Here is a 13974-nt window from a genome sequence, read left to right on the forward strand (position 1 = left end):
TGGAGAACCAAAAGTTTTTTGTTTTTATATTATTATGATAGTTTGGAGAAGTTTTGTCTGTTCTCTTTGGCGGAGAGGAGGTTGAGAAGAGATTTGATGGAGGTATTCAAAATCATGAAGTGTCTAGAAAGAGTAGATTGGGAGAAACTGTTCCCATTGGTGGAAGGATCAAGAGCCAGAGGGCACAGATTTAAGATAACTGGCAAAAGAAACAATGGCGACATGAGGAAAAACTTTTTTATGATTAGGGTATTGAATGTATTGCCTGAGAGTGTGGTGGAGGCAGGTTCAATCAAGGTATTCAAGAGGGAATTGGATTATTATCTGAAAAGGAAGAATGTGCAGGGCTACAAGGAGAAGGTGGGGGAGTGGCACTAAGTAAATTGCTCCTTCAGAGAACCAGCACAGACATGACAGACCAAATGCCCTTCTTCTGTGCTGCAATCATTCTACGGTTCCTTTGGCCCAGTAAAATTCTTCCCAGTATCTCTCCATTAGCCTCTTCCATCTTATTGTATTCTTCTTCAGTAGAAATTGAAGAATTTCCATTTGGGCATCAATGTCCCAGTCCAAAACTGCACTGTTTGAAGATTTAACTCTGAATTGCAGCAAAAATTTTGGCAGACTGTCCAAAGTACAAAACAGTTCATTATGTAGGTAAAGTAACACTAAACTTCAGTTGCAACAGACAAAATTGCCTCCTCAATGTAGCAGTCCTGTCTGGGACAGCTTAATGGTACCAATACAATAATAATTTGGGAGAAATAGTTCAGAGTAGTTAGCTATGTTTATTTGACTTCAGGTGGGTTCCTGGCAGGAAAATTTTAGTGCAATGTTAAACCAGTAATTCCAAGGTAATGGGCATTACTGCTCCTTTTCTGTAAATAATAAAATTCCAACAGGGCAATTAGTAGAACTGCAAATTGCCGAGAAATCTTTCCAGTATAGAAGTAGAAGGTTTAAGGAACAGGAAAAGACCATTCAACACATCAGTCTAACCTACTCTCATAGACTACCCCACCTTCTCACCAAATCCCTCAAATTCCTCTCCCTCCAGAAATGCTTTGAACCCATTTACACTCGTCCAATTCAATGGGCTTCCCCGCTAGCTTATTCCCTAACTTGATTACCCTTTGGGTCAAAAGGCTTCTGACAACTTCCCTTCTTATTTCCAATGTTCAGTCTCTGTCTGTCATGATTTGAAATTTCTCACAATAATGAACAATTTATCTATATTCTAATTGTCAATTATTTTCATTTGTTGCTTCAAAGTTTTTTTTCCAAAGAAAAGGAGCACAGCATCCTTCATCTTTCCTCATAACATCATTCCTGATACCCACAATCATCCTTGTTGATCGGCTCTGCATCTTCTGAAGGTCAATAATATCTTTGCACAGATATGTTGCCAGACAGTCAAACTTCAAATATAAATAGTTGTAGTACTGTGTATCTACAACTGTTTATTTATGAATAAAAGCAAAAAAAGTAAATGATTTCAGATCAAATTATTGTCCATGAAACGTAACATAAAATATAACAAAAAAACCTTTTAAATTTCATAGAATCATAGAATGATTACAACACAGCCCGTCGTGTCAATGCCAACTTTCTGAGAGCAACTCAGCTAGTCCTACTCCTTTACCTTCAGGCAGCGCTTTCTGATCCTAGCCCATTAATCTAATACTATTCTTAACTTCCTTAGTAAACCATGGATGGATCTTCCTGGCTAAGTTTGTACTTCTTCTTATGAGGAAAAGATGAGCTAACAAACACTACGGACCTTAGCAAAATGATGCATGCAATTCCTGATACTTACGCGGGTAGGTTTATTAAAGAGACAGCTTCCACCACCATTGTTCAAAAATTCCTGATAATCTTCTATGCTGCATTTAGAAAATTTCCGTGGAAGATAAAACCTGCAGATATTAGTAAGATATATTAATGTCTCAGGAAGGAAGCACGAAGTAAAATACAATTATCATAGCTATTGATCCTCATAACAGAAATCAGTGGAAAACTTGAAGCATCTTTTCCATCTTTAGCGCCGGGACATAAAGCAACATAGAGGTGGAAAACATAAGAAAATAAAACATGTAGAATCACATGCCCAAAATCCAGCCCACCTAATTTTCCAACCATTAACTTAAATAGAGGAAAAATGGGTTGGCTATATTACAGGCAAGTGATCCTCCTTGCCTAGTTGCTTATTGGTGTTCCACCCATGTGATGCTTTACATGCAACCATTAAAAAAAATCTCCTCTTAGATATCTTATACAGACCACTAAAGTATACAAGAAACATTCATTGCTTCCATCAATGTGGAGTGTTTACTAGGTGCCAATGTGTCATGGTTTATAAAACTTAAAACAGCACAAATTTAACTTCTTTTTAAACCTTGTAATATGTCTTTGTATACATATGAAAGTCTTGCAATTGGTGCCACACCAAAGATGTCACACCTCTGGTTTGTGTCTTTTGGCAGGCTCAAATATTCAGGAAACAGCAAAAATAGTCGAATCATTAAAACAAAAGTAATTAAAAAGGACAGTTGTGACCTTGATCCCAAGGGGAGAGCTCAGGATTTACAAGCACCTGCCAATCTGAAGATTAATTTCAATGCCAATTACCCCCTATTTTGACCTCAGGAGATGCCTATTTCCAGCAGATGAATTTTAGGATATTAATGGGACACAGCTCCATCTTAAGAAAAAAGAAACTTGCACTTATGCAGCAACTTCTCTCATTCTCAGGACATCACAAACAACTTCATAATCGATTACTTTGAAAGTCAAATCAACTTCCTATATAGCAGCCGGGATTTTACCTCCATGAGGTAAGTCCTGATGTCGGGATCTAATTTGAATTCCTAAGCCTGTACGTGAGAGCTGAGAGACAGTGGCAGCAATCTGCCTGGTGGTGCCCAACAAAGAAGCCAAAGCCAGGACTGCCATCCAATCAGAGGGCAAAGCAGCTTGACAGTCCTGGCAGCACTACTGATCATGGTTACCGCTGCTGAGGGTGCAAGGGGAAAAAGAAAGTGCCTCCATATTGAGGCACCTTTAAAGGAGATTCAATGAATTGTTTCATTGTGTTGGGGCCAGGCAGGCAGGCCCTGATGATTGGAAGGGTGACCGCTTCACCGGGGCTGCGGGGGTAGCCATTGCCGCTGTGGGGGGGACTCTCCCTGTGCCATGGAACCTCTGGAAAGGAATGCCTTACCTGGGAAGCTTCTGGGATGCTGACTTGATGCAGCAGGTGGGCTTTCTAAATGGCTAAAGGCTGTTCCAATGTTGGCAAAATGGCTATCAATAGGCTAATTAATTGTCTTGTTTGGCTATCCGCCTCTGGTCGGTGAGCAACCAACCCGCTGCCATTCCTACTGCTGGGAATATCCCCGGCAGTGTAAACATTTTGGGCCTCCCTCCTAATGTCTTTTGCCACCATTTTTTTGCCCCTCCTACCTCTTAACTTGTCTTCTGTTGGCTGGTAAAATGCAAGCCATCTTGATGGTCTCATAAACAGCAAATGGGATGAATGATCAGTTGAACTGAAGAAGAGTCATACAGACTCAAAACGTTAACTCTGTTTCTCTCTCCACAGATGTTGCCAGACCTGCTGAGCTTTTCCAGCATTTTTTGTTTTATTTTCCGATTTCCAGCATCCGCAGTATTTTTAGTATTGTGGTTAAAAAAGGAATGTTGACTAAGGTACCAACATTAAAACATCAGCAGAACTACCTGTTCTTCTTCAAAGGTTGATCATCAGTTTGAACAGCCTCGCAACAAGGATTAAATAAACAACAAATAAAAACAAAAAGCTTCTACAGAATTAAATCTGCTGATCTATCTCTTCCATCACTCAGGAGACATCATGCAGCTAAAGTTACTGTGAATATCAATTGGAATTGTACTTAAAAATTTGATTGTGGGTGCACTGTGCAACAAGGTTGAAAATCATCAAAGCAACTAATTACTGAACATTCATGGAACCACTTGTTATCTGGTAGGGAACTGCATATTTAACTATTGTACACTATAACCCTTTCATCATTGTTCAGTATTTGGAAAGCAAATAACAACCACTTAATCGCTTGTATTTTAGGACTAGATATGTTAGATGAATGGGAAATAAACATAAAATTCTGTGATGAAGCAATTTAGCTGGATAAAGCAGTTAAAATAAAAGACGTCTAAAATGTCCCCTTTTGATGTTAAGTAAAAAAAAACTCCGCTAAAAGACTAGTATGAGAAGCAGAACATGTACTTTTATGATAAATCACTGAACTAGACTAATAAATAAAGAATTAATAAAACCCAGCAGATATCATAAAATGTGCAATACATGATATGTAAAAGGTAAAGCAATGCCTATGATATCCTTATCACACATATCATTACTGGATCTAAAATGTCACTGAGAAGATACACGGAGGTGGTTTTCTTGCTGAGCATTGCTTAAGCAGCCAGTTGGCTGAGTGTGCTTGCTGGCAATCCAATTATCCCATTGGGCCAAGCCTTGTTAGCAGTGGGCCAGGGGGCTGTGAGCCGAAAACACATGTCCCAGTATAGCCTCCCAGCCACCATGATATTGTACAGCTCATCCAGCTGGGAGAAGGTAGGTTAGGGTGGGGCTGTTCTGGCTTTTTAAAATATTTGATATTTTATATCATGAGATGTGGATGTCGCTGGCAAGGCCAACGTTTATTGTCTGTCCCTAATCGCTGCGGTACATGTGGTGTAGGTGCACCCACAGTGTTATTAGATAGGGATTTCCAGCATTTTGACCCAGCAACGATGAAGGAACGGCAATATATTTACAAATTAGGATGGTGTATACAAAAAAAACTAAGGCTATTGGTGAGTTCCCTACCGCATCCTCAATCCCTGACCTCCAGCATCTCCTGGGAATGTAAACCAGCTGGCAAAGTTTTTACTGAATTTGGCACAGGTCACAGAACCCTTGAGGCACCTACTTAAGAAAGACCAAGCATGTTGCTGGGACTCACATCAAGAGCAAATATTCACTCGCAACTCTCCATTGACATTCTGGCCGCTACGACCCAGCCCTGCCCACTGCCATTGCAGCAGATGCTTCGTCTATAGGCCTCGGAGCGGTCCTCTTTCAGGAACAACTGGATGGAAGTCACTGACCGGTGTACTACACTTCCAGAGGCTGTCAGATATGGAGACAAGATAAGCCTTCATAGGAAATGGGCATGCGAGAAGTTTTCAGACTTCAACATTGGCCTCAAGGTCACAAACGAAACAGACCATAACCACTAGTCTCCTTATTGGAGGAGAAGGAGCTAGTAAAGATGCTTCACAGAATCCAGAGGTTTTGCCTGTGCCTCATGAGGTTTGCCTACTAGACAGTATACGTTCAAGGTAAAAATCAGACAACAGCAGATACATTTTCAAGGGCCACACTGGACCTCCCAACAAAACAGGATGTCAACTTCGTTGAAGAACTGGAAGCCTACTCCCAATCAATGAGAAGACACCTGCCAGTGACCACAAGTAAACTCCAACACGTCCACCAGGAGCAGATTGTGCTGAGGAGTGTGTCCGCATCCGCAGATACTGCCAACAAAGGTGGCCTCAGCTGAGACCAAACAGAGGTACCACAAAAACTTGGTTCAAGCAACAAAAGCACTTTGCGGTTATAGGTGACCTCCTAGTCTACGACGAACGGCTGGTCATCCCAGTCTGCCTGCCTTCAAAAAATACACCAAGGCCACCTGGACATCACTAAATGCAAAGCAGGGGTCCAATCCACTGTCTGGTGGCTAGGCACCTCCAAGGCGATCTAAGAGACCATCGAGAATTGCCAGGTTTGGTTGTTCCTTATAGCGGTGCACTACCTCTTCAGATGAGTGGAAGTGAAGCAACTAAATACAATTACCACACAGGCAGGACCTTCATACCCATACGATTCCCTAACAGGCTTTGGGAAAGGCTGGGCAGAGACCTGTTTGTCTACAACAGCAAACTGTTCCTTATAGTGCTGCACTACTTCTCCTGATGAGTGGAGGTGAAACAACTAAATACGACTATCACAGAGGCAGTAATTAAGGTGCTAAAAGAGATATTTGCAAGCCATGGCATCCCGGACGAAATCGTGTATGATAACGGCCCACAATTTTCCAATTAATACTTTGCACACTTCACCGCCATATCCCACTTCCACCACTGCGCCAGCTCCCCAAGATACCCACAGTCAAATGGAGAAGATGAAAGAGGGGTTTGCACAGTAAAAGCCCTTCTGAAAAAGAATGAGGATTTTCCCACAGCACTGCTCACACACAGGTCCACCCCCTTGTAATGTGGTCTGTATCAATCTGAACTCCTGATGGGCAAGAAACTACGCACACAATTTCCAACCCTGCTGAAAAAAATAATGCTGGAGTTGGCAACCAAGGCTTGCTGGACATTCAAACAAGAAAGCAGTTGTACAGACAGAAGCAAGCTTGCACCTACAACAGAAGACGTTGCATCAGGCAGTTGCCTCAACTACAGAAAGCTGATAAGGTCTGGAGTAAAGACTTCGAGAGAGAAGGCACTGTCATTAGAAAGAATGAGGACCAATCTTGGCCCTACCAGATTGGCACTACCGAGGGCACAATCAAGCAAAACAGGAGGAGTCTCCACCCTATTCTTAGACCAGTCGCTCCCACTAAACAGGGAGTTATCGACAAAGATAGCCAGATGCCAGCTCAACCTCCAGACCAACAGAAAGAACCAGCAACGACAAAGCCTACTACTCCTCTGACAGGATTGTGAACTAGATATTGAAGGGTTGTAAGGCCTCCAGAGCATCTGAATCTTTAAAATCAAGGACTTGAAGGGGGGAGATGGAATAGTGATAATGTAGTAATAGTGATAGTGTAGTAATGGTGCTAATGTAGTAATAATAAGGTAGTAACAACAATGTAAATGTATGGGACTGATAATAGTGTAAGACATGAAGTGAATTAGTATAACTCCAAATGCACTCGATAAAAACTTTGGGAGAGATGTAGTATAATGGTCTGGCACATTGAGAGTTAATGTGGGACTGAGTACAGTACTGCCCACACAGTGTTGTAGAAGGGCACATGACTCAGGGTCAGTATAGTGTTGAGCAGAGACGTGTATAGACCTAAGCATGGAGACAGCTCTTAGCTTGTACCCTTTACTGTAATCTGTAAATTGTTCTAGTAGTTAATAAAGACTTACAGTTAACCTACAGGAGACTATGGAGATTTCTTTAAGACAATGATCTGTAACCAATACTCTCCCAACATATACCTTGGAATGGAATTTGCAGGTGGCAGTGTCCTCATGTGTCTGACATCCTTCTCAATGATAAAGGTCATGGGTTTAGAAGACGCTGACAAAGAAGCCTTGACAAGATGCTGTAGCGCATTTAGTAGATGGTACACATTCCAGCCACAGTGCGCTGGTGATGTAGGGAGTGAATGTGGTGCATGTTGGGGGTCTCAATCAAGTGGGATGCTTTACCCTTGATATTGCTGAACCTCTTGAGTATTGTTGGAGCTGCAACAAGTGGACAGTAATCCATCACACTCCTTGTGCCTTGTATATGATGGGAAGGCTTTGGGGAGCTAAGATGTGAGCAATTGCCACAAAATTCCCAAGAATATTTATAGAGCAATCAGACTACTAACCTTCTGAAGGCTGGCACTGCTTTCACAGCACTTCACAAAGCAGTCCCATAGACCTAAATGTATTGACATTTAGAGGCACCCAGGGAAAACAGGAACAGAGAAGGTAACCAATGGTAGATATTTCTTTTGTTTCATTGAGCAAGTGGCCCTTCAGCTCCCATAGAAACCTGATAAACATAGGGCACAATTTTACATTTGTCAGTCGGGGCGGCGGGCGGCCGATTGCCGCTGACGAAACAGGCTGAGCCGCCATTTTCCATGGGCGGGCCAATTAATGCCCGCCCCGCGGGTAAGTGACTCCCGTGGAGAATGGGAGAATAGTTGCGGGGGCGGGCGGCCTCAGACTGCTAGTTCCACTGGGGAACCGGTAGCCTGTATAAAGAGTGGCCAGGCAGCCTGCTTGAGGCAGTGCACCATGGCCACTCGTGGAGAGAGGGAGGGAGGTCCGAGTGGAGAGCAGCATGAGCAGGAGAAGGGGGGCAGGCTGCAGGAGAGGCCAGCGGGGGGCCACTGTGCCCCTCGATTTTCCGATGCATGCCTTGCTGTCCTTCTGCAAGAGGTGGGCATCCGTCGGCACATTCTGTATCCGGATGGGAGGAGGAGGGCCCCCATGTCACCAGCCAGGCGTTGGAGGAGGTGGGTGACGCTGTAAGCGCCCATGATGATGTGCGGCGCACTGGCACACAGTGCAGGAAACGATTCAATGATTTGCTGTGCTCTGGAAGGGTGAGAACCATGTCTGTCTTGGCCATTTGACCCAGAAGGCATCCTTAGCCTTTGACCCCCCCACCATGTCTTGCTGTCGTTACTGCATAGGGTATCTGTCGCACGGTGGGTGGGCAAATGGGTACTGACCATGCTTACACCAGCCTTAGTGGTTGAGGAGAAGAAGGGTTCTCCCCACAGCATATGTGGGTCTTTGTGGCATTTGAGTAGTCTGGGGCCAACCTGCAGGGGAGGCCGCACGACACATACTCAGAACTCCAACACACGTCATATTGATCGTAATGAGAAGGTGCAAGGAGTGCCTCAAGGTGTTTTGGGCAAGTGCCATCTGCTGGCATCGGCGCCGCACCTAGTTGCGCCTCCTTGCCATGTGCGCTAAGACCCATGTGCTATTCAAAGTCATGGACGCTGAATGTGTCCAAGGTGGCCGTTGGGGGAGGGGTTTGGGACCAGCCGTGCTATCTTCTGGGGACTGATCACCAGTAGTGTGGACAGGAGCCGCTGGAGGCCTCAGTTGGGCCACTGTGACTGGGGTGCGGCGTGCGCGTGCAGAATACATGAGCGAGCAGCCCCAATAAATCCTCTTCTCTGTTTTGCAGGCAAAAACTCACCACAATACCCCGGAGCACCAGAGGACTGGAGATGGGCGCGCCCTCCTCCAGCGCCTCACACCTTTTGAAGAGCAGGCCATGGAGCTGGGCAGCAGTCAGGAGGCCAGGGCGGCTGGGGGCGGCGAGGCTGGGCCGGCGGGCAGGTATTTGAGGTCCACAGTCCCATCCACTCTGTCTGCCCACCATCCAAACCGTTAGATGGTTGCTGCAATCATTAATGCTGAAACAATGCTCATTCACAGACTGAGACATTCTGACGTGTGGTTCATACAGAAGGGACCCTCGTCCCCTTGAGGAAACGCGTCTCCACCATCTTCCAAAGTCACCTCATCCCATTTGTGACCACTATCCCCATGGTCTAACATGCCATTGGATCGCTGCTGCACAGCCAAAAACTTATTTCATCTGAGGGGGTTTGGGACCTCCTGCACCCTTTCAGCCAGTGTGCCCCACATTACTTTGTCCAAAAGGTCCTCAGCACCTCAGCTGTGAACCTCATGGCACTCAACTTAGATGAATGCCATCACGTTACTCATCCCTGCGCCAAGGGGAAATATTGCCTTCTGCCCACCTGGTCTATGCCCCTCCTTACGGAATGAAGGCCAATAATGTGACCTCTCAATCTCCTGTGATCGACGGCAAATGTCGCTACTGTTTGCGATGTTTCCTCAGCCCCCCAACTCTCCAGGCCAGAATGCATCCAGGTCAGGTACCTCTGCACTCTCCCCACTCCTATGGTTCATAACATGCCATGTGGCATTCCTGAGGCCATCTGACCAGCCTGTCTGCATGTGCGTTTAATGTTTGGGGCTCGTCTTGACTCTTTTTCACCCCACCAATGTTCTTCTTCTTAGGGTCTTGAAGGGTGAACGACTTATGAGGCTGGGGGGGAAATGGATGAAAGGTTGAACTGAATGAACGCTAACTGATGCACTGTCCTTGTTGTTAATTTCAGCATCACCACCAGAACGACCCGCACGTCGACACCGCAGCAACCCCTCCACACCTGAGGGCCAACATGTGCAACTTGCAGCACATCATTTCAGCCAGCCAGGCACCAGCGCAGGCACACACACCTGGGTGGGGACTTTACCGTCGGCTAGTGTCCCGGGTCACAGTGGAGACGGCACATCACAATTGCTGGAGGAGATGGTAGGGATAGAGAGTGCCGATGGCGCCAGCAGCCGGAGGGCTGCAGGGGACGAGGCACATGTTGAGTCCGGCACTGATGACGTGCCTCTGGAGTTGTCCCCATTGCAGCAGCTGCAGGAAAGGCGGCAGGAAGTGTGTTTGCATCTAGTAGAGTTGCATGAGGGAATGGTTCAGCTGCTCTCTGCAATGGAGTCTAGGCAGAGTGCACGTGAAGGTTTGGCCCTCAGGGCAGAACGTCAGGATTCCTTCAATGAGAGATTGGCGACCCTCATAGAGAGGGGCTTCCACCAAATAGATCAAAATATGATTGGGTTATGCTCTGACCTGCAAGCCTTCACAGCGGTTCTGGCCACAGGTGGTGTTTTCCATTGTGGGAGATGTTGTGGACACCAAGCGCCGGCACTCAGTGCCCATGCATCTGCCGTGAGCAGGGAGGTTGAAATGGACCTCACATCAGCGCAGAAGCTGCCTGTCATCGCTGCGAGCTCCTCTCAGGGCGCTCCGGATGAGGGCAGCAGCTCCTCCGCCCGTCTGCCAGTCAAAGTTTCTTCCGTTGAGGCTGCGACAACTGGGGAGGTGCCAGTTCTGGAACTGGCCACTCCATCCCAGGCGGGGCCATCATTGGCTCCATGGGCCAGATGACACCCACCAAGGTCATCGAGCACAACAGGACAGCAGAGTCAGCAGGCTGTCTCACAAGCCACTCTGAGCGATGGGGCGGCACCTAGATGTGGCACCCGAAAACGTAAGCATAAGGCACCTTAGGCACTCAACGGGTATGTCACTGGTAATTTTGTGTTGGCCTCAGAATAGGGACCCATATTTTTGTGATCACTAACAAGTGGTGTGTGTTTTTGTTTTGGACAAAATAAAGTCCACCTCTGTAACCATGGCTGAGGGTCTTCTGTTTGTGGTGCATTTTTCTTTTTCACATATTTATCATGAGCGTTTGAGTGGACATTGATGTTTCTGTACTAAGCCCTTATTTGCAGCTGAACAGGTGGAAGATGTAGCACCTAAGTGCCATGTGTGGAAGTTCCAGGCAATGCTGTTCCTGCTGATCCATGTGTGTGGGGCTAGCTGAAGGATTCTTTGGATTAAATTGTCCCGGGTGTCCCTGCCTCCTTGGTGTAAATGCGGGTCATCATTCTGTCCCTCATCATCGTCCTGTGCTTCTTCATCCTCTGATGCACTGCTGGATTCATCATGTGAAGCCTCATCCAGGGCGTCAAGGTCTTCATCATCAACTGCATCCCCCCTTTCCAGCGCAAGATTGAGCAGGGTGCAGCATGCTACCACTATCACAGAGACGCGATCTGGGGGGTAGTGCAGTGCGCCCCCTGAGCGGTCCAGGCAACGGAAGCACATCTTGAGAACACCAACGGCTCTCTCCACCACAGCCCTTGTGGTGCCCTGGCTCCTATTGTACCGCTGCTCAGCTGGACTTGGACAGCGGACTGGCGTCATGAGCCACTGTCACAGGGGATAGCCCTTGTCACCCAGCAGCCAACCATCCAGCCGAGCCAGAGCACTGAAGAGCCCCGGCACCTGGGAGTGTCTCAGGATGTAGGCATCGTGGGAACTGCCTGGGTACCTTGCACAGGCTTGTAGAATCAGCATCCTGTGATCACACACTATCTGCAGGTTCATGGAGTGGAAGCCCTTCCTGTTGACGAAGGCACCGGGTTCCCCTGCTGGTGCCTTGATGGCCACATGTGTACAGTCTATTGCACCCTGGACGCGGGGGAAGCCAGCAATGGCCGCGAAGCCTCTGGCTCGCTGTGTCTGGCTGGCCTGGTCCCAACGGAAGTGGATGAAGATTGATACCCATCTGAACAGAGCATCTGTAACCTGCTTGACACAAGTGTGGACAGCTGATTGGGAGACACTGCAAAGATCACCCACCGAGCCCTGGAAGGAGCCAGAGGCATAGAAGTGGAGGGCAACTGGGAGCTTCAGAGTCGCAGGCACGGGGTGTCCACCCACACAGTTAGGGGAGATCTCAGGGCCAATCGTCTGACAGATATAGTTGACTGTCTCCCTTGAGAGTTGGAGCCTCATTCGGCACTGCACCTCAGTCATATTGAGGTAGCTGCTTCACCGCCTGTATACCCTGGCAGCAGGATAGTGGCATCTTCTGTGGCCCCTTGCACCTTGGACAACCTCTTGGCCCTGCACCCCTTGTGCCTGTGCCTGGCCTCCCAAAGGTGGCTTCCCTGGAGGCTGATTGTCCAGTCCTGGCCTCCTCCTTATTCTATCCCTCCCTTCCTCCTCAGGGGAGCTGCCTCCAGTGGAGAAATCAGAACCCATATCCCCAGGCTAAATGGAAGCCTCCAGAAAGCTGCAGGCCCGAGAAAGATTACTGTCTGCATACTGGTTTCAAAGTACACAAGAAGCTCTTGGAAATCGATGAGAACTGCTAACAATCACACAGGTAACTTTTAAACACTTTCATCAATTATAACTTTGTCAAAAACATGAACCCCTCTGAATCCACATATCCTGACATTGCAAAAGTTTTCTTAAATAATTTCCTACCCACCTTCCCGCTGGGCCTGTGCTCCGACCTGTAGTTTGCACGGGCCCCTTAAAATCGTACACAACTGGCAAGTTAAGGGGCTTAATGAGCCCTTCAATTAATGGCAGGCGAACTGAATGCGCCCGCCCACTGAAATATCGCGATGGTGCGCGCTGACATCAGCACGCTCGCGTATGTCATTTTACGCGCTGACGTGCGGGCTACGCCATCCACACGTCAGCCGGAAAATTCTGGCCATAGTTGCAGTCTGACCAACATGTGACTCCTGTCTAATAGCAACATAGTTGATTCTCCTTTGCTCAATTCAAGACAGATAACAAATAGTGGTCTAGAAAGTGGCACCCATACTAATACCCACCACTGCAACTTTAACACAACTCAGTATTGTGTGGCTCTAAAAATGCACAGCCTCATGTCTGTGGCCAATTCACTATATGTGGCAAGTGGCAAGCGTATTGGACAAAAAGGAATAAGAGATTGTGATTCTCTCCTGTCTATTACAGTGTGTTGTGCAATTCCCAAGAAGAATATGGCTAACGAATCTCAACCTAGGAAAAGATTATAGGGGAGATTTTCCCAGGATCCGTGCTCAGGAAGGAATGGGAAGAAAAATAGACAGGCTTCTTTCCAGGCACGTGCCCAGGCCTAAACAAAAACAGAAACACCTGGAAAAACTCAGCAGGTCTGACAGCATCGGCGGAGAAGAGCACAGTTGATGTCGCGAGTCCTCATGACCCTTCAACAGAACTAAGTAAAAATAGGAAAGGGGCGAAATATAAGCTCGTTTAAGGCGGGGGGGGCGGGGGGTTGTTGGGACAAGTAGCCAGTAATTGGTGGAGATAACCAAAAGATGTCACAGACAAAAGGACAAAGAGGTGTTGAAGGTAGTGATTTTATCTAAAGGAATATGTTAATTAAGAGTAGAAAGCAGGACAGACAAGGTACAGATAGTTCTAGTGGGGCTGGGGTGAAGGAATACTAAAAGGGCTAAAAGGTAGAGATAAACAATGGGTGGAAATACATTTAATCACTGAGAAAGGAAATATGGCTGTGAAAGCGGGTTTTAGTAAACACCTTGTCAAACATTTTTTTTCTCTCTCCAGGAGAGAAATGGAAAGCAATGAAGGTGAACAAGGCAAAAGAAAGATACGAAAATCCTGACGGAGCTTAGAACAAAACTTCTTCAAGGTAGGCATTTCTTGAAGAGAAGTGGCAGTCAATTAAACACAGAGATAAAAGCAAAAAAAAACTGCGGATGCTGGAAATCCAAAACAAAAAC

At 46.6% G+C, this 13974-nt stretch overlaps 1 protein-coding gene across 3 annotated transcripts in view; it reads right to left on the bottom strand.

The window, feature by feature from the left end:
- Positions 1-13974, bottom strand: part of adam22 (ADAM metallopeptidase domain 22) — a 493639-nt gene that overhangs the window by 155247 nt on the left and 324418 nt on the right. For all 3 annotated transcript variants that reach the window (XR_013576156.1, XM_078538421.1, XM_078538420.1), the window contains exon 15: positions 1817-1916. Coding sequence is in view for 2 of the 3 variants with exons in the window: in XM_078538421.1 (XP_078394547.1) it covers positions 1817-1916 (100 nt within the window). In the remaining variant the exon portion in view is untranslated. The remainder of the gene's footprint in view (positions 1-1816; positions 1917-13974) is intronic.

Source organism: Cetorhinus maximus, chromosome 3 (genome assembly GCF_964194155.1).
Source record: "Cetorhinus maximus chromosome 3, sCetMax3.hap1.1, whole genome shotgun sequence".
In the NCBI taxonomy this organism is placed as follows: domain Eukaryota; kingdom Metazoa; phylum Chordata; class Chondrichthyes; order Lamniformes; family Cetorhinidae; genus Cetorhinus; species Cetorhinus maximus.